Source organism: Notechis scutatus, chromosome 1 (assembly GCF_049901735.1).
Source record: "Notechis scutatus isolate UNSWTSFEM ecotype Mainland chromosome 1, rNotScu1.2, whole genome shotgun sequence".
Taxonomy (NCBI): domain Eukaryota; kingdom Metazoa; phylum Chordata; class Lepidosauria; order Squamata; family Elapidae; genus Notechis; species Notechis scutatus.
In genome coordinates, this window is record NC_142009.1 from 277,198,608 (window position 1) to 277,217,663 (window position 19,056).

General features: G+C 36.8%; 2 protein-coding genes across 6 annotated transcripts in view; one reads left to right on the forward strand and one right to left on the reverse strand.

The window, feature by feature from the left end:
* CHP1 (calcineurin like EF-hand protein 1) overlaps positions 1 to 12,233 on the reverse strand; it is a 30,576-nt gene extending 18,343 nt beyond the window's left edge. The window contains exons 1-2 of the mRNA XM_026664590.2: positions 12,049 to 12,233; positions 1,624 to 1,696 (exon numbers count right to left, since the gene is read on the reverse strand). Coding sequence (XP_026520375.1) covers positions 1,624 to 1,696; positions 12,049 to 12,115 — 140 coding nt within the window. The 5' untranslated portion in view covers positions 12,116 to 12,233. The remainder of the gene's footprint in view (positions 1 to 1,623; positions 1,697 to 12,048) is intronic.
* Positions 12,234 to 12,316: 83 nt separating this feature from the next.
* Positions 12,317 to 19,056, forward strand: part of EXD1 (exonuclease 3'-5' domain containing 1) — a 34,570-nt gene continuing 27,830 nt past the window's right edge. Inside the window, exons 1-2 of one of the 5 annotated variants that reach the window (XM_087951687.1) lie at positions 12,317 to 12,475; positions 18,547 to 18,715. In XM_087951687.1, the coding sequence (XP_087807813.1) occupies positions 18,583 to 18,715 (133 nt within the window). In that variant the 5' untranslated portion in view covers positions 12,317 to 12,475; positions 18,547 to 18,582. Of the gene's footprint in view, positions 12,476 to 17,862; positions 17,921 to 18,546; positions 18,716 to 19,056 lie in introns of those variants that run through there. The other 4 variants (XM_087951688.1, XM_087951686.1, XM_087951685.1 and 1 more) reach the window with 4 other exon arrangements.

Sequence of the window (19,056 nt, forward strand, 5' to 3'; positions counted from 1 at the left end):
GAATGGAAATTATATATTATTTTAAGTGTTATTTAGGGGAAAGATATAAAGGCGTCATACTTCAATCAGTGATTACAGGAGAAATCTTGTGTTAATGAGAAAAGATAATAGATAATTGGAACAGACAAAAGATATAAGCATAATGATTTAAATTGAGATGAAATAAATAAAATAGAATTAAGGGAGTGAAAAGAGGGGAGAAGCTATATAGAAAATGTAGAATGGTAAATATGATATGAAATGGTATATAAAGTGAGCATGAATTCGAATTTATGTCTGTACAAAAAGATGTAACCCGGGACTAAGTCGCTTTCCAAAAAGAAGTTTTATCTTTTCATGTTTTGTGTTTTTGTTTGTGTATGTTTGTTTATTGAAAATTAATATTTTTTTTATAAAAAATAAATAAATAAAAGCATTTGAAATAAATATTCAGCATAGTTCTGTGCAAAATCTACTTCATTTTCAATTAACCAACATAAAGAAACAAACAGTCAAGAAACATACTGCAGAGTAACACTTGGAAAACCAACCATGAAAGCACTGGAAAAGTTGCTGTAATATGTACCTACAAAGATTAGAATATTTCAAGCAATAGTATTCTTTACGACACTTCATGGAATTGAAAGAGTCAAGCACAAAGAACCAGAACAACACCATGAGCTGATCAAAGTTGATGTTGCTCACCTACTTACAGGGATTTCACCAGACTGACTTTGAGTTTGGGGAATTCTGGGGGATATAGTTTGTCACTTCCTGCTACACAAGGACTCTAAGCTAGCCAACCTCTTCACATCTTCCCTCTCTCTGGCTGGAGATTTCACCAGATAAAGTTGCACTTTGAAGATGCAGGATGGAAAGAATACACATAGTCCTCAACTTACAACGGTTCATTTAGTGACTGTTCAAAGTTACAACGGCACTGAAAAAAGTGTATTATGACCATTTTTCACACTTATGACCATTGTAGCATCCCCATGGTTCTGTGGTTTACATTTGCATTCACATGCTTGGCAACTGACTCCCATGTATAAAAATTAGTGTCCCAAAGTCATGGGATCCCCTTTTGCAACCTTCTGACAAGCAAAGTCAATGGGGAAACAAGATTCACTTAACAACCGTGTTACTAATTTAACAAGTGCACTTAACAAATGTGGCAAGAAAAGTCATAAAATGGGGAAAAACTCACTTAACAAATTTTTCCCTTTACAATGTAAATTTTGGGCTCAATTGTGGTTGTAAGCTGAGGACTACCTGCGTCAACACTTTTGGAGAAAACTCCCTAAGAATACCCTGGACAGCCAAGAAAATGTAGCAAATGGATCATTGAACAAATCACTCAAGGCACAACTAACCAGGTTCAATTTATGATAATTTAGACACATTATGCAAAGGCTTCGCTCTTTGGAGAAAGCTCTAGTGCTGGAAAGATGGAAGAGAAAAACAGCAGTAGCAAGGTGGATGGATGGATTTTGTCATCGTGGTGATGGGTACAAGGTTGTAATGCCTGAAGACCAGGTTAGGGATAGATCATAGGGAAGAAAATCTGAACTTGGAAGAATTATTTCAGGAAGAAATGGCAAAGACTATTTGCATAATTAGAAAGCTAAAAGAATAACTACTTACCTTAGGGTACCATTCTCTCCTTTGTCCAGGCTAGTAAATCGACTGTATAGACGAGTAATCTGACTATGAGAAACTATAGAAAAAGAAAAAAATCAGTCTTAAACATAAATACCAACAACAATTAAGAGTTATTTTACAGCACTTCAAAACTTGGATTTTGTAATATTCCAAATTTACAAAGAAATCTTAAAATTGCTCTTGCAGAACATAAAGCTAACAAATTTATTTACTTTAGTTGTAACTTAAAAAAAACATGTTTGCAATCCACGTTTGAAAGCATTATTATCTAGACAAATTTGGAAATTCTATGATTCCTAATGTTTTCTTCAGTCTTCCTGTTTAGAAAAGCACAGTACTCAAAATACATTCTCCCTTCCTTTGCTGCTATATTGATTTCGAAATAGCTCCTTTGGCTTAGTTTTATTCCTTATCAATGGAACTCTGTTGAAGACACCACACTGCTTTTTTTTCAGGCAGTTCACACAAATGGATTCTCAGCCCTTCCTTGAACCAATCACTGCTTCCCAGAAACAATTGTTGTTTGCCGTGCATAAACATTGGGAAATAAAATTATAATGAAGAAGCAATTCTTCAACAAACAGAAGGTTATTAGAATTTCAGAAAGTATTTAACCTACGAAAGGAAGGAAAGTTAATGGAAAAAAATCTGGGTGGAAACTACCTATTAAACTGATATAGTAAAACAATAAGACTTTTTCCTGTCACCTGCAACCCTTTCATATCTTCAAAATCCTTTCCTATGGTTGGCTACCTTAGATTTTAGCAGTGTATAGTGGTAGCATGGAGGAAACACCACATCACAATCATACTACAGAGTATTTAAAGATTAAAATAATTAAAGTAATAATAGTAATAATTAAAAACTTAGACTAAAACCTATTTAAAACATATATTAAGTTAGAGGACTTCCGGTTTGCAAGCTTTCGGCGGCGGCAGGGATTCGCGACCGCGCGATCCCTGCTGCGTTCGCCGCCAAGGTTCCCCCGATCCATTTGGATCTGGGGGTTATAGCTGCCCCGTAGAGGCAGCTGAAGACAGGGGGGATCCGGCAAGGGGTTTGGGGGTGCCGCAAACCCCCTCCCCAGCCGGCTAAACCCCCTTTTCCCGAGGCGGAGGAACGGCGGTCAGCAATGGCCGCCACGAAGAAAGCTGCAGCCAGACAAGCAGGTGCAGGAGGGAGAAAGCTGGAAGAAAAGTGAAAGTTGCTTCTAACCGGGACAAGACGGGAGAAAGTGACCTGGAACCTTGAAGGCTGCTAAGTATATATTGTTCCTTGTGAGAGTTACAAGCTGCGAATACTCTAAAAGGGAAAGTTTTTTCTTTGTTCTACTCTCCTTCCTAAAGTGACAGCGAAAAAAAACAAAAAACCTTTTTGGCTGTGAGTGGGAAGGGAGAGTGAAAAAAATTAGAGCAAAATTTGAAAATAAGGAGAAGATTGCCTAGAATTGCAAAGAGTTGTTAAACATTTAAAAACTTCCAAAAAATATATTTGAAAAGGATTTGTGATTACTTTAACCCCAGAAAGAGAAAGTGAAGAAGAAGAAGGTATCTAAAAGAAATAGTCTGTTTGGATTGTTTGGTGATTTTGGAACCTTTGAGAATTACTTCTGATTAAAACATCTGGGTGGTTGTTTGGAAAAACTTTTTCTCTACAAAATGGCATCATCTATGGATGGATTGAAACTTATATATCAAAAATATGAAAGAGAAAAACAAGGAGGGAAAGATGGTCTTGGCACTATTTTTCAATACTTAGAAATGGCGGTTTATATTTATGTGAAGCAGAATGAGGATGATGGGGACAAAGAAGAAGAAGAAGAAGCCATCTTTGATGAAAAAAGGACTTTGATTGGAGAAGGGAAAAAGCAAGAGAAAAAGGAAAAAAGGTCTTTAAGATCTGGAAAAACAGCCCAAAAAGAGAAGAATAAGGTGAAAAGGGGACATTATGTTAAGAAACAACAGAAAGGAGGAAAGCAGAATAAAAGGGAGGTGGAGAGACAAGGGGTTAAAGAGGACAAGGAGAAGAAGAAGCAAGAGAGAAAGGAAGGGATGAGAAGCCCTAATGGTGGGGAGCAAGATGTTAAGAATCAAAAGTTTTTTTAGAGATAATGGATAAATCTTATTGTTAAAGGGATTCTAGAAAGGTACATAAGATTGCATTTTTATACCTGTATTTAGAAGTAATCATAGAAAATTAGAAATAATATGTAACTTAAAATGTGATAAAATATTTAACATAAATTAGTGAAATTTTTGGTTAAGAAAAAGGGAGTACTGTAATGAAATATGATTCAAGATTGTGATGTAGGGGGGGTAATAATCTTTGGAAAGCATAAGTGTTCCCACAAAGGCATGATATTTAATTGAAATGGATAAAATGTCTAAGATATAAATGATTGTTAATATTAATGATTAGAATATGGTATATTAGTGAATTTTTTTGTGAAATGAGATTTGAAGTAGAAGAAGGAGGAACATTTTAATGAAATATTGAGCTATAATATGTGATGTGGCGGGGGAATAATTATGGAAAATAGGGCTCCAATAAAAGTATGTGATTTAATTGAAAAGCAATGAGTTAAACGTTTAAGATATGAATGAATATCAATACTAATGAATAGATTTGTATTATTTTTGATAATATAGTATAATTTTAGAATGTACCAGACAGAATCCCAATGTATGTCATGTGTTTTATATTAAGTATTATAAATATAGGGGAAAGAGATAAAGGCATCATACTCCATATAGTGTACAGGAGAAGTCTTTCTTCTTTTTTTTAAAGAAGAAAAATAAATGGTTGGCTGGAACAGAACGGACAAAGAATAATAAATATTATGATACGAATTGAGAGGAGATAAATAAAATAAAATTGAGAAAATTTAAAGGAGAGGAGAAGTCATATAGAAAATTGAAAATGTTAATAAGATATGAAATGGTATGTAAAATGAATATGAATTTGAATTTGTGTCTGTACCAAGAGTTTTAACCCGGGACTAAGCAACTTTCAGAAAAGAGATTTTTTATGCTTTTATGTTTTGTGTTTATGTGTATTTATGTATTGTTTGTCTTGAAAATAAAATTTGTTTTTTAAAAAAAAAAAACATATATTAAGTTAGATGGTTTAAAAATGCCACTTTATACATAGGATTAATCACAAATGTACTGTTTGATTCAAGACAATTATTGCCTTGGAAAAGAAACTGTTTCTCAGTCTATTAGTCCTCATTTCAAGACACCTATAACGTCTCCCTGATGGTAACAATTCGAAATATATGCTTTAGATTGTAAATGCAGAATTAAAGAATGTATTTGCTCCTCCTTTCCTTCACTCAGTTTCATCCCCTCTTGTTGGAGTTTCTGCATGGCTACCTTTAGGCAACTGGCATTTGAAGCCATTTGCTCAGATGGAGGAGTCACCTTGTCTGGGCCATGTGGCTCATGCTGGCTTTTCACTTTGCATGACTTTTTCATTCTCAGTAGAAGAGAGCCTCTTGATCATGCTACTGGATATTAATATAATCTTCAACCCATTTATAGTTCTCATCCTCTGAACCTTCCTCTAAGACTTTGCCCTGACAATAGACCACTAATCCAAATTATCAGGTAACGGAAGTAAAACTATGCAAATAATACTCAACTCTTATAAGTCTATTTTGGCATAATAGAAACATTCAAAAGAAGACTTCTATTACTAAAGGAATAGCATTATCTCTATTCCATGAACACTCTATTCTGTCTAATCAGAACATAAATGTGTAGAATTCAAAATATCTATGCATAATATAAAGCAAGTAGGCAACCATTATGTGCCAGTTTGAAAAATGATTGCCATGTCCATAGATTTATGCCAATAAAGAGTTACTGTGCATATCTTTGCAGAATGCCAGTGCTAAATCAAATCAACAGGAACAGCTCTCACGTTGACTAAATAATGACTTCCAAGAACTAGCAGCTCAGGTACTTGTTAAATGATTGTCTAGGTGTTTTAGTTTAAGTAGCAGAAGTTCTGACAGTTCCAGATGAATGTAACATTAAATATGTTAAGAAAACCAATAGGGTGCTTACAGGAAATCTGCAAATCACAACACCTTTCACTCACTCACTCACTCATTCATTCATTCTTTTATACTTAACTGCCCATCTCTTTGATTTACTTTATTTATTAAATTTATATGCCACCCAGTGGTGGGATTCAAAAAATTCTACTACCGGTTCTGTGGACGTTGCTTGGTGGGCGTGGTGTTGCTTGATAGGCATGGCTTGATGGGCATGGCATGGGAAGGATACTGCAAAATCTCCATTTCCACCCCACTCCTGGGGGAAGAATACTGCAAAATCTCCATTCCCTCCCCGCCCCACTAACCTGCTTTCCTGTTCCGTTCTCCTGTGCAGAGCAACAAAAGAAGACCCAGCCGATCAGCTGGGACTCAGGAGGCAGAGAATAGATGGGGACGGGGCCAGTCAAAGGTGGTATTTGCCGGTTCTCTGAATCACTCAAAATTTCCGCTACGGTTCTCCAGAACTGGTCAGAACCTGCTGAATACCACCTCTGATGCCACCCATCTCCCAGTTCCCAAGTAACTTGTACTGAGATATTTCCGATCCTAGCAGCAATATATATTCCATAATGACATAGTCCTACCCTCTATGAATTTCCTCTCTTTTAAAACCAAGAAAATATGTTCAGTGTTGACAGTGACTATATACTGTGTGAAATACTTAAATAATTTTAATTAAGTTGTAGTTTTATATCACACATTTTATTTAGGAGATCTAAGAGATGTACATAGGTAGAGGGACTGGAGAATAATAGCCTTGAAGGACAGAAGGGAGAGCCACTATCAAAGGCAACAATCAGAGAGCCTCCAGGCCCATGCCCAGAAATGAGTGTGAGTAAATATCTCAGACAGACCTCTCCCTAACTGACATGAAGAGAAAGGGAGGGGGAAGCACAATCAGATTTGCAAAGTTTTCTTACTATAGATGTTACAATAAAAGTAGTCCTGACCCGTGAGTCATTTTTTTATAAATTTATTTATTTAGCAAATAAAAATAAAAATAACTGAATATGTCTCTCAATGGCATACAATGATGAAAATATAAAAATCATTGAATCAATTAAACATAGCTAAAATATGTATTAAAAACATAAAAATCAAGATTGTGGAGAATAACAATCACCTCAATACAATACAGCCACCTCATACGCTTCCCATATTTTAAGGGCTTTCTATAAGGCAAGCCAGGGTGGTGCCTAATTTTACCTTGGAGGGAATGACAACATTTTAAAATATATATATTATTTCTTTATATATTGATTTTAATACTGATACTCCTTCTTTTGCCTATGATCGCCCCACAACAATAACCCTGTGTTGGGCTGAGAAAGTAACTGCTTCAAAGTCACCCAGCCAGACTTCATGACTAAGATGGGCCTAGAACTCACAATATCTTTAATCTTCCTACATCATAATGTAGAAAATTTCTTTCCTTGTGAATTAGGGTTTTTTATGTAATAACACTGGTCAAATATTCAATGATCAACAATTATGCTAAGATCCCTTACTGTATCCTTGGTATTACTTATACAGTCCCTAGTTTCAGACTGTTAATGAAAATACTACAATCCCAGCTCCTAAAGTTTCTTTATCATTTTCTATTGTAGTGAAAAATGCTAACTTCATTTAAAAATTAAAATGAAGAATAAATCAGTCAAGAATTGGATCTTTTACTGCATAACAACCAAATGTGTCATAACCTTTGATGAGACTTTGCAAAATCTTCTAAAAATCCAAGTTCACAGGGTTTCCTAGTCTGCTGTTAATTTATCTGTACTAATTTAGTATCCCTATGATAACTAAAGTAGTTTTTTTTAATAATAAATATACTAAACAGTTTCCAAGGATTACTGTTAACATTTGCTGTAGTTAAGAACTGGAAAAAAGAGACGCAAAGTACACAATCAATTATCGCCTGCACAACCAGGAAGTTCAACATCTTAATTGAGAAAATTGAATTGTCAGCTGTGAACTTTTGTACCATGAGATTATTTAGCATTCTTTATCCCAACTACTCCTATTGCAATAGGTCTCTGAGAGCGGGTTTAGAAGAGAAGTCTTAAGGAGGAGGAGAGAGTATGAAAATTTGTTTGTGAGAGCAGGTGAGGCAGGAATTAAGACTAAAAAAATGAAAAGGTAAAGTCTAATTAGCTGTTCTGAAACAAGATCAACACTGAAACAGCTGCAAATACAAACTGACTCCATAGGGAAGCCCTGAAAATATTAGTCCTAACCTACCCCATTATCAATTAAGCAACAGATACATCCACTTCACCAAACTCCAAAGTGTTATTTATTGATTTTGTTTTTGATATCCTAAGTACAGTAACAGAAAATTTTCCATTTATACATCCCTAGCACAGAGGCTGGTATCAGTCTTTATTATACAAGGACACTATTGAGTTATAAATCATTGTTTTGAGTTCTAATATTTTTATGACAAAGCAACCCTATACTACTCAGTGAATGTAAGTTAGCTATCATTGATATTTAATAATCAAGGTAGTATTTCACTTAATTATTAAAAGGCTTCAACTACTGAGGAACACAAATTGTAGGTTTCAAGTTAGAACTAACAGTTGGAATAAAAATCTGCATTAAAAGCACCTTCATCTAATTCAGTATGGCGGTTGTTACCTTAAAGTGCTCAATTGGCTTCTCCAACATTTTTTTTATTTTGATTTGTCAATCGTTTATAAGATAATATGTATAAGTATATACATAGTTATGAATATATGAAATGGGTACATATAAGAAAAATAAAAGAAACAATAGGACAAGGACGGTAAGCACGTTGGTGCACTGTCAGACTTTGTCACACACATGCACAAAACACTGAACATTTGCAAGTAACTTCAAACTATATAACTTGTCTTTCCTCTATTATAAGATGGCATTGCCTAATAAACCCCACTCTTTTTGAGAACAGACAATCCACATTGGGACCCAACTCTTCCACAAAACTAGGCCCCAGGCAACTTGCTCTTTTAGTTTTAATTCCTTAACTATAAAAAGGAAATTACAATGTTATCGGGTTGTTCATCTTCATAAGATAAAGGCTGCAGCATATTTTAAGTTAAAGGTACAGCATATTAAATTATTAAAACTATGCTAAAACCTGCACTATTTTTTTCCGTTTATACGCCTTAGCACAGAGATAGTATCAGTCTTTGGACTACAGCTAGTAGTTGGACTATAGGCAAAAAATCCAAATTATATATATATATTGCTAATTGTGCTTTATTTATTCCGACAAGTCAAGGATAAATTATACTATTTATAAATATGCCAATAGTATGCATGCATTTTACATATATAAAAGCAGATATTTCTAGACTAAAGTAATAGATCTAATTCTATGGAAGAGAAATAGAAATGAAAGAATATATAAGATTAATATATTGTTGTATGACTAAAATTACATTCTATGGTATTTACTTTCCAGTATGTACTTACAGAACTATTCTGTTAGACTTACCGTAGTTATAAATTATTACATTGCATACAATCTAAGAAAAAGTACTTCATATAAATATCAATTTTGAATTGGCAACTCTATGATTATTCATCATTTTAAAAAGATCAGGATATCACAGTTACAAATAATGGTCTTAACAAAGGTTAAAATATGCACAAAAGCACAATCTTTTCTTAATGATTAACTAATAAATCAATGAGAATGAAATATGCTCCATTATCACTACAAGCCACCAAACAGAAATATTTTTAGAGGTTCATCAATGCTTATAATAAAGCAGCATAAAAATCCTAACAAAAAGTTAAAATGATTTGAATATTTATCCAATATTACAAATACGATTCTTGAACAATGAAAAATCTCCAAGTGACAATAATTCAGCAATGGGAGAATAATTTACAGCTATGTTCATATATTTTTTGACCGTATGTCAAAAAACAAAAGACAAATTTTAAAAACCTTCCAGAATTGTTCCCATGACATTATATTCCCTTATTCTAAAATGACTGGATGAGTAACTGAACTGCTATACTTGCTCTAATAACACAATAAAGAATTGAAACTACTTAATAGAAAAAAACTATTTTTTTTGTTAAACACAAAGTAATATCCTTTGGCTGCAAGGGGGGGTACTTTTTCATAGTAGGGGGTATTTATATAAACATAATTTGGCATCTGTACAACAAAGGGCTCATTCTCATGTCATCTTAACTACAGTATTAATATATATTGGTTAAAAAAAAAAAAATCTACGTCCCCCATGATGCTGTCTTCTTTTCATTTCCAGGCCACAGATGAGGCAAACTTAAAATTATACTTAATAATTCCAATTTTAAAGTTGTGCTTTCTGTTGTGCTTTCTTCCTTTTCTCAGCTCAATTTTTTGCTATGGGCACATGTGGAAAACTTCAGTGACAATGTGCTTGGATAATTTTGTTAAGCTAAGATCCACCCAGTTGTTATGAGTTACCTAAGCCTGCTGTAACCTTGCCCTTTTCCTTTATCCTGACTCTTAATGCTATTTTGGCTTGGAAAAAGACTGGACACCTGACTTCTGTAGAGTCTGTACATGTGACAGATTCTTTCCAAACATTTGTGGGATCTCACACAAGATCCTTATATACTCTAATGTAATCCTCTTTTTTTAAAAAAAAAACATTAGACCTCTGTTTACAAAACAGAACTTGCATTCCCTTTGAGAGAACCAGCTTTGTGGTTGTTTTTATAACCACAACTGTCATATGGGGAGGGTTGAAACAGTGGAAATGTTTGGCAGCCAGCCCCTTCTGAGTTCCAGGATCGTCACATCAGAAGGCAAAAAGAACATGGAAGCATTGTGATACCAACCTGCTGCATCATTCTTTTATTGCATCAGATATTTCCCTTATTCGCTCTGGGATAGGAAGCCCTTTTTTCACCATTGCTTGGAACCAAGCCCAAACATGCAAAGCAATCACAAATAGATTGGGTTTACCAAGAGGAAGGAGATTGCTGCATATTCATGTTCTCATTGGCTATTCCTATCTTCTCTTCTGTCCACTTTCAGTTGCTGGAAATGCTCAATTTACAAAATCACCACAACACCCTTATACAGGGCATGTGTGAAAACGTGTATCTGTTCTCATGATACTTTTTGTTCATCTCAATTTGTCCTTTTCACACAATTCTCACATTTACAACCTTCTCAGACAATTGCCCCAGTTCCTTCTTATGCGGCTTATCATCTTTTCCCCAGCGGTACTCATTCTTTCATCCTTATGCCTCCATCTGCCTTGTCTCCAATCTCTTGGCTTGATCTTTCAGGAGCCCATCTTCAGAAACTGATAACAAGCCCCAGGCAAGAAGAGAGGTTGTTCTGAGCCAGGAGCACCAGAAGAATTCCCTCCTGCTTTGCTGGGAGCCTTTCCCTCCGCACCTGTGACCTGCTAGCTAGGCTATTTTTGGACACAGGTGTAGTGTGCTCTTTTCAAGTCTTACCTTTCGAATTGGTTTGACTGAAACTTTACACAGGCTCAAAATACTAGGACCTGGTAGTTGGGCAACTTTTAATAGGTGCAAAACTCACCGTTTAAAGCCCCCACCTGTACTTGGACTATCCTGCTCCTCTCCCTATTATTAAGGAAAGGGATCGGCGATTGTTTTTCTCCACAGACAGGCGAGGTGACACTTGATAAAACAGGAAATGAAGCAAGAGGAATCCACCAATTGGTTTTCTTAACTTGTTCTACATTAAAATGGACAGGACAGTCCCCATTCAGGAGGCCCTACCTGCCCCTGAAGCAAAATCAGGAATGACCATTGGAGCCACCAATTCCCTGCCGGCACAAGATTTCTGCCGACTCAAGGACCCGGGATGCATTTTAACGCGGCCAGATATCTAGCCTTCCCCCAAATGCCAAGCTCTCTCGATGTCCTGTGACCGGATCTAAGGCATAGGAAGACACTTCGTTGTTCCATGAGCCGGGCCTTTTATTTATTTTTAATTTTTTTGGATACTCTGGGTCGCGCAGACGACCGATACCGGCCCTCGTTGAGCAAAGGGCTCGGGCTAGGGAGCGGGAGAGGCAGCTGGGTGGTCCCGCATTGAGCCCAAGGTGACCCGGAGACCCGAGGGAGGGCTTCGAGGCGAGTGATGGTCACGACCGGGAGAAATCACAGCGCCACCCCGCTCAATCCGGCCCCTCCGGATCGTCCGAGGAGGCGACAACGCGGAAGGGCTCGTTTGCCTCGCTCATGCCGGGACAAATGAAAGGTATTCAGCCACGAAGGAAAAGAAATTCGCCCGGTCACAATGCCAAAGGCGAAGGTCAGCGCTCTGCATCTGGCGACGTTGCCGCCGCTAATTGTTTTTTTGAATCGGTACTCACAGCCCGTCTCCTTCTTGATCTCCTCGATCTCTTCGTCCCTAAGCAGCGTAGACGCCCGAGAGCCCATGGCAGCCGCTTCGCGAACCGTCAAAGGAAAGCTCCAGTCGCTTGGCCTAGAGCCGGCGCCGGAACCAATCAGCTGCGCGGACGTCGCGCGAGCTCCAGGCGATGCAACTGACAGGAACGCGCGACGCCCCCTCCCCTCCTCTTTATCATCCCGAACTGCCCCGCCCCCTTCCCGCCCCGCCCCTCTATCGTTGCATCTGCGCAGAGGGAGACGGTGGCGTTTCGGGCCGTTGTTAGCGAGTCTCACGCCCTCCATCTCCCTTCTGGCGTCATCGCGCGGGCGATTCTCTCACCCTTGTCCCCGAAAACTACGGAATGCGGAGCACAGCGCCGGTTATACTTCCCTCATGTGTTAGCTGAGGTCAAATTGGCTTGGACCCCTTTGAACGATTATATTAGGGGGTTTCCTTGGCTCCTAACGTGGTGACATGCGGTTGCTGTTGTTTTTTTTATTACTGTGTCCTCCTCCTTACAGTACAGCGTCTAGTATCGTGAGGATTGTATTTGGGGACCCTTAAAGCATTTTTATGGTTGCCTGCTTTACATTTGCTGCCCGCAAATGCAGTGTATCTCAACCGCTGAGATGCAGAAATCCTGAGAGCTGTGGCTTGTCCACATATATCCACATAGTCTCCACAATGGCTTGAGATCTGATTAATGGATGGAGGAGTCTTGGGCGTGAAGAAAAAAAAAAATCAACTTCACCAAAGTGTCATTTATGTCCTAGAACTTGCTTTCCCCCCCAAAAAAAAGCAGGCTAACAGTTTTCCTACAAAGGATTTCCTAATTTAAGGGGAAATTCTTTCAGTTTTAATAAGGAGTGGCTATACTTGTCTTGATAACCAGTGCTTCACCCCACCCGCAAGTCTTTCTAGATTCATCTGGGTGAGGAGCAGCTCTTTCAAACCAGTTTCCAGAAGAATGTGTGAGGCCTTTTCTTAGCTCCTATGTAGAGGAAATAGAAGCGGTTACTATTTTGACTAGGTTAGGTCACTGAGCACTTAACGCTGAAAGGTGACTGTAATCGTAGCAGTCGCAAACATAATAGAAGATGGGAATAGGCAATCTGATGTTGGCCCCTGAAATGCCAACATCAGATTAGTGTGTTTAATTTAGAAAGGCATACAGAAGTGGTAGGGAGAATTCAAAAAATAAATATGGGTCTTTGGCAGTCTTTATTGAGAGCCAGCTGGGTGTAGTACTTAAGACATGTTGGAAGAAATATTCATCTGGTTCAGTTCCAAGCTGGGGGAAAAAAGCCCTGGAAACATGGAGGCTGGTTGGAAAGATGGTTGATTGATGAAGCAGAACCACCAAGCACATGGTTCTGGCTAGCTGACCACGTGGAGTTGGGAGTGAGGGCTATTTATACCTTCTCCTGGGCTTTGAACTTGAGCTTCCTGTTCCTGTGCAAGAACTTGTATCGGCTGCTGTCAGACACCCGTGGAGCTATGCAGGGGTCATAGCTGAGGTTGTCTGACCTCCCAGGTTTGGTTGAAACTTGCTGGGTGATGTAATGTCCTTAGGAGATTGCAATGCAATGGGCTCTGTGTCTTCTGCTAAATGGTCCTATTATGCCCTGAAGGGCCATAATCCCTTCGCCCTGGAGCTGAAGGTCTTTTGCTGGCCCAATCTTTCTCAATGGGCACAAAAATCTGCTGGGGGGAGAGAGATTGAGTCTGCTTTCTGTCTTTTAAGAAACACATGTTTCTCCATTTCTTATTTAGGGAAATATATTCTGCCTTTTTAATATTCCTCAAAATATTTCATTCTTCTAGGAGGGGGAGGGGGAACTTTCTACAGGCATCAGCTGGGCCAGCCTTTCTCTCTTAGTCTTAGGAAAAAGGTGAAGATTTTGGAAATTTTTCCAAGCAAACTGTGGGGAGTTAACACATTATTTACTACAATGATGTCATTTGGCCCCAGCAGTATTCTTAGAAGTGCCTTTTAGTACAGGTAGTTCTCAACTTGCAACAGTTTTGTTTAATGACCACTCGACATTACAACAGCACTGAAAAACGTGACTTATGGCTATTTTTCAGACTTTCGATTGTTGCGGCATCCCTATCATATGATCTTGGCAACTGACTCATATTTATGATGGCTGTAGTATCACGGTGTCATGCAATCATCTTTTATGACCAAAGTCAATGGGGAAACCAAAATCACTCAACCATGTTACTAACTTAACAACTGCAGTGACTCACTTAACAACTGTGGCTTAAATAGGTTGTATAATGGGGCAAAACTGACTTAAGTCTCTTGCTTAGCAACAGAAGTTCTGGGCTCAATTGTGGCCATAAATCAAGGACTACCTGTACCATTTTTTTTTTCCTTTTGAAGCAGAATGTGGGCAGACTACATTCATTCATCTGGTAGAGTGTTTTAGTTTGAGCTCTGGCCTGGTAGCAGGAAAACTGGTAGAGGTTTGTGTGGCTTAAGGATTTGGAAGTACTAAGGAGACAGGCTGGGTTGAAGACAATTTATCATAATGGGTAGGAAAAGTAGAACAAATGTGATAAAAAATGAAAGCCACATCATTTAGGAGGGAAAATAAATAAGATAGCAATAAAGAAAATCAAAACGTCTGTTTTCCTTGGGTTGTTGCTAGATATGAATGTATGGCAAGGTTTGTATATTACATTAAGTCTTAAGTGATTTGTGGAATATTTGATTTGCCAATTGTTTACAAGATAATAAGTATAAGTGTATACATAGTTGTGAATACATGAAATGGGTACATATAAGAAAAATAAAAGAATAAGAGAAACAATAGGACAGGGACGGTAGGCACGTTGGTGCGCTTATGCACGCCCCCTACAATATACTACAAGTAACTGAGTTCTGAAGTTGGTTCGCAATAAATCCTGTTTTATGAACTACATGCTAAAACCAAAGTGATATTTCAGTGTAGTGTGTGTATGAGAATGAGTTGAAAAGATCAACTCAACTCTGTAGCTTTTAAGTGTTGAGGATGTGAATCTCTGAAAGGAAAGGTTTTGAATGAACACCATAAACTGTTGGGTTCTTGATATTCTCTAAATTAGGTTGTTTTCTTGCAGATTTTTTTTAGCAAGTTAGGTAACATCAGAGCATGGGAAAGTAAGGTTTGCTGATAAACTACTATATACAGTATAAGCAACCAGCAAGATTATTTCCCCATGTGCTAATGATGTTACCTACAGTAGCTTGGTAATGAAACATCTATGGGAAAACATTAAAACTCGAAAAACATCAAGAACTTAACAGTTTAAACTTGTGTTACATATATTCTCCACTATTAGAAAGACAGAACTGTAGGTTCTGTGGAATGAGTATTAGAATTTAGGACCCATACTTATTTTTTATTAAGTTCTTAGATAATTTACATCAGGGGTTGGATTCAGCCGGTGTAACTACCATTCAGTGATTACGTTTTGCTGGATGGATGGATGGATGGATGGATGGATGGATGGATGGATGGAAGGATGGATGGATGGATGGATGGATGGATGGAAAGATAGATAGATAGATAGATAGATAGATAGATAGATAGATAGATAGATAGATAGATAGATAGATAGATAGATAGATAGATAGATAGTGTGTATAGTAAATTGAGTCCAGATGAGATTTGTACTCTTGTAGTTCAGCTTTACTGTGTATAGACCTATATTTTGTGTTTTTTTGTGTCTTTAAATTTTTTATTTTCTAGTTTCAGAGTGGTAGTTGTGTTAAAAAAAACTACCATATAAATTGACCAGGTTTTTAAGTCAAAAGAAAACACTGGAAAATCAACAACTACTTGTTTTGAAAGATGGTTTCTCATTATTTACAGAACTGGTTTAAATGGAATGGCAAACCTTTCAAAAAAACATAGGCCATCCATAAAGTTAACTATCTTTCAGGCCTGCCTGAGGGATCAAGAAACTAGCTACACTGGTTGAATTAGATGCTCTGCATTTATATGTAAATTTTAAAGTCTAGGGGAGATATTTAATTGTGTTACAAAATTCAGAGATAATCATGATGCTGCCTATCATGATAATGGAGTTAGATGAGAGAACAGTGCCGAAATGTTTAATTCTATTAAGTGGGGAGACAGTCTGAATTTCTGTAGATCTCTTCATTTTAAAGGTATACTCAAATTTTCTATTATAACATAGTTCCAATAATTTTACCTCTTTATCTTTTTGATACTTTATTAGTAGCTTTAAATGAAGGGGAAAACATGTTTTACTAAACAACATTAAATTATATAATTACAGATTGCCCAAGAAAGGCAAAATGTATAATAACTTTTATATGTTGTCATTTATTTGGAACTTTAAAGCACCATGAACTTACAAAGAAAACTAAACACAATTGTAAAAGCAACTCATACTCAGTTACGGTATATTTATCAACTTTAGACTTGAGTCTTCCTAAGTGCTATGGCCTAATGTAAGTTTGAAAGTTGTGCTGCTCTGCTGCTTCTTAAATCCCATGTCTGTGGAATTTAAATATATAATAATAGTGATTTTTTTGGAAAATATAAATTCATATTCTCCGTTTGTAATATTTGGTGTTAAATTTGAAAAGAAAGCTGTGAAGCAGCTGATTGTCATATAGGAAACTCTGAAGAGAAAGAAACAAGATACCAGAGGAAGAACACAAGGGCTTTTCTGGAACCAAGAGGACAGGGGCAGTATAAATAATAGAATTGGTACTTTCAGCAACAAATGAAAGAGACATTACATGACAATCTCTTCACCATTTCTTCATCACTTAGGGGTGATGAATGCCTGATCTTCATTTTAGCTTATATAGATATGAGAAACAGCCATATTTTGTTTCCCTGAATAAGCAGTATAGAGTAGAATAACAATATGGTCTATAAAGAAAATAGAGTAGTTTGTGTGTGTGTTTCTTATATAGTATATTAAAGTGTTTGTGTGTAGTGCGTGTGTGTGCACAGCACAATATCTTAATGTATAATATGTGTGTGTGTGTATGTATGTATATGTATAATATGTATGCAGCAGACCATATTATATGCAGTACACCATATTACAGTATATAAATAGACTAGAGTAACAATATCTATTAAGTTTGCTTTCGATTCACAGAATAGTGAAAAATGAAGACAAGCAAAGCAGTAGGGAAGTGAACAGGTAGATGTTCACTGAGAAGGAAGAGGAGGATTCTGCTGCCTTCTTTGTTCATATTGAGAGCCAACAATAAGGCAACACTGCCAGAAGCTATTTGGCACTGTCAGGGCTGGTTTACTCCCTGGGATATCAACATAAAAGAAATATTTATGAATAAATGAAATTGGGCAGTGAACTGGACTTAGTCCATGTGCTCATAGTTCTCTACTCCAGTAAGAGAGAGTAGATTAATGTATAAACCACAGCGTCTTTACAGACTAATCACTCTATTTCTCTTTTTCTGTCTCATTACATGTCTCTGTTATTTTTACTGTATTGCACATTTATTTATGAAATTTAAGCACTGCTCATTTCATAATCCAGGTGACTCTTGGCAGTTTACAAGTGCAAACCATAAAATCATTTCAAAAAGACGGAATTAAAAGCAAAATTAAAACAGTGAAAAACAATAAAAACTGAGTTACAAAGATGAGTTAAAAGGCAGAAGGAATGTTCTCAAGCCACCAACTACCCCACCCCACCCGGGTTGCGTGCCACTCTTCATTTTCTATGCCAATTGGCAGAGCCTGGTCTTCATGTTCTTCCAGAAGGTCAAAACAGTCACCTCCAGGGGCAAGATATTCCATAGGCAGAAACAGTGGCAGAGAAGGCTCTGTCAATTGAAATTATGCTTGCTGGTGAGGCATAAAATAATTATTAAACAGCTATCAACACCTAATTTGAAGAAGATTGCTGATATACTGTATGTTGTTTCTTAACATTTAAATAGTCTTTTAAACAGTGGTAAATAATTTGAGACTGGAAATCCAATTGTAAGTTACAAGTCAAGACAATTAGATTTCCAGTCCCAATTGCAGTTATAAATTGAACAGCCGCATATGGGTTTGTTTATAGCTCAGGCAAAGCACATGTCCATGAACTCATAATTTTTCTTAAAAATTGAAGACATTGGCTTTTCTTAAATCAAATTGGGTTTTTTTCCCAGTTGTCCTGGATCTGTAATCATCATATGGACGTAGATTTTTAACTTCAATTGTATCATTCATTGATGACTTATTTTTTTATAATTTTATATGCAAGATCATTCTACAGGTCACTTATTAGTCTGCATTTCTATGATTGTTTAATTATGTGGGCTTGTGATTAATTAGAGGAAGTCAGACAATGTATCATTTATTTCTTAGGAATTAAACTGGATTGTGTATCACTGGTTGGAGAATAGGTTTTAATTTTATAATTTCCTTAGCATATTTTTATATACTTCTATAAATAACAAAAGATTTATCTTTTTTTAAAAATTTAGACTGAATGCCCAACTCCTTGGAGGAAAAAATCTATAATGGATCCTAGCTCTGATTACCACTTTCTTCATCGTGTTTTGGGGAAAACTCTACACATCACATTGAAATGTGGCACATTCCAGGGGATATTGCAACATGTGGATTCCAGTCAGTGTATCTTTCTAAACAGAGGTATTACTGCTATTTTTAAATTCAGTGTCACATTAGTGTCTTTCAGAACATTTGATTTAACGTTATTTCCTTAGAGATCAAGCTCCAAGCATTTTTCTCTAAAATGTGTTTAAAAGTTCAAATCTGGAAGGGCTATGAAAGTCAAAAATGCTGGACTGAATTCCAACTTCTAGAGACCTGAAATTTGAGAAGGAAATGAATAACTCCAGTGCTCGAAGCTCTTGTGGTGTGAGTTCTTGGCAGATATAGTAGCAAAGCAGCATTCCTCTCTTTTCCTAATAATTTGTTTGCTGTAATTTTTAGGAACATTTGATATAGGATGATCAGCAAAAGAATTGTAT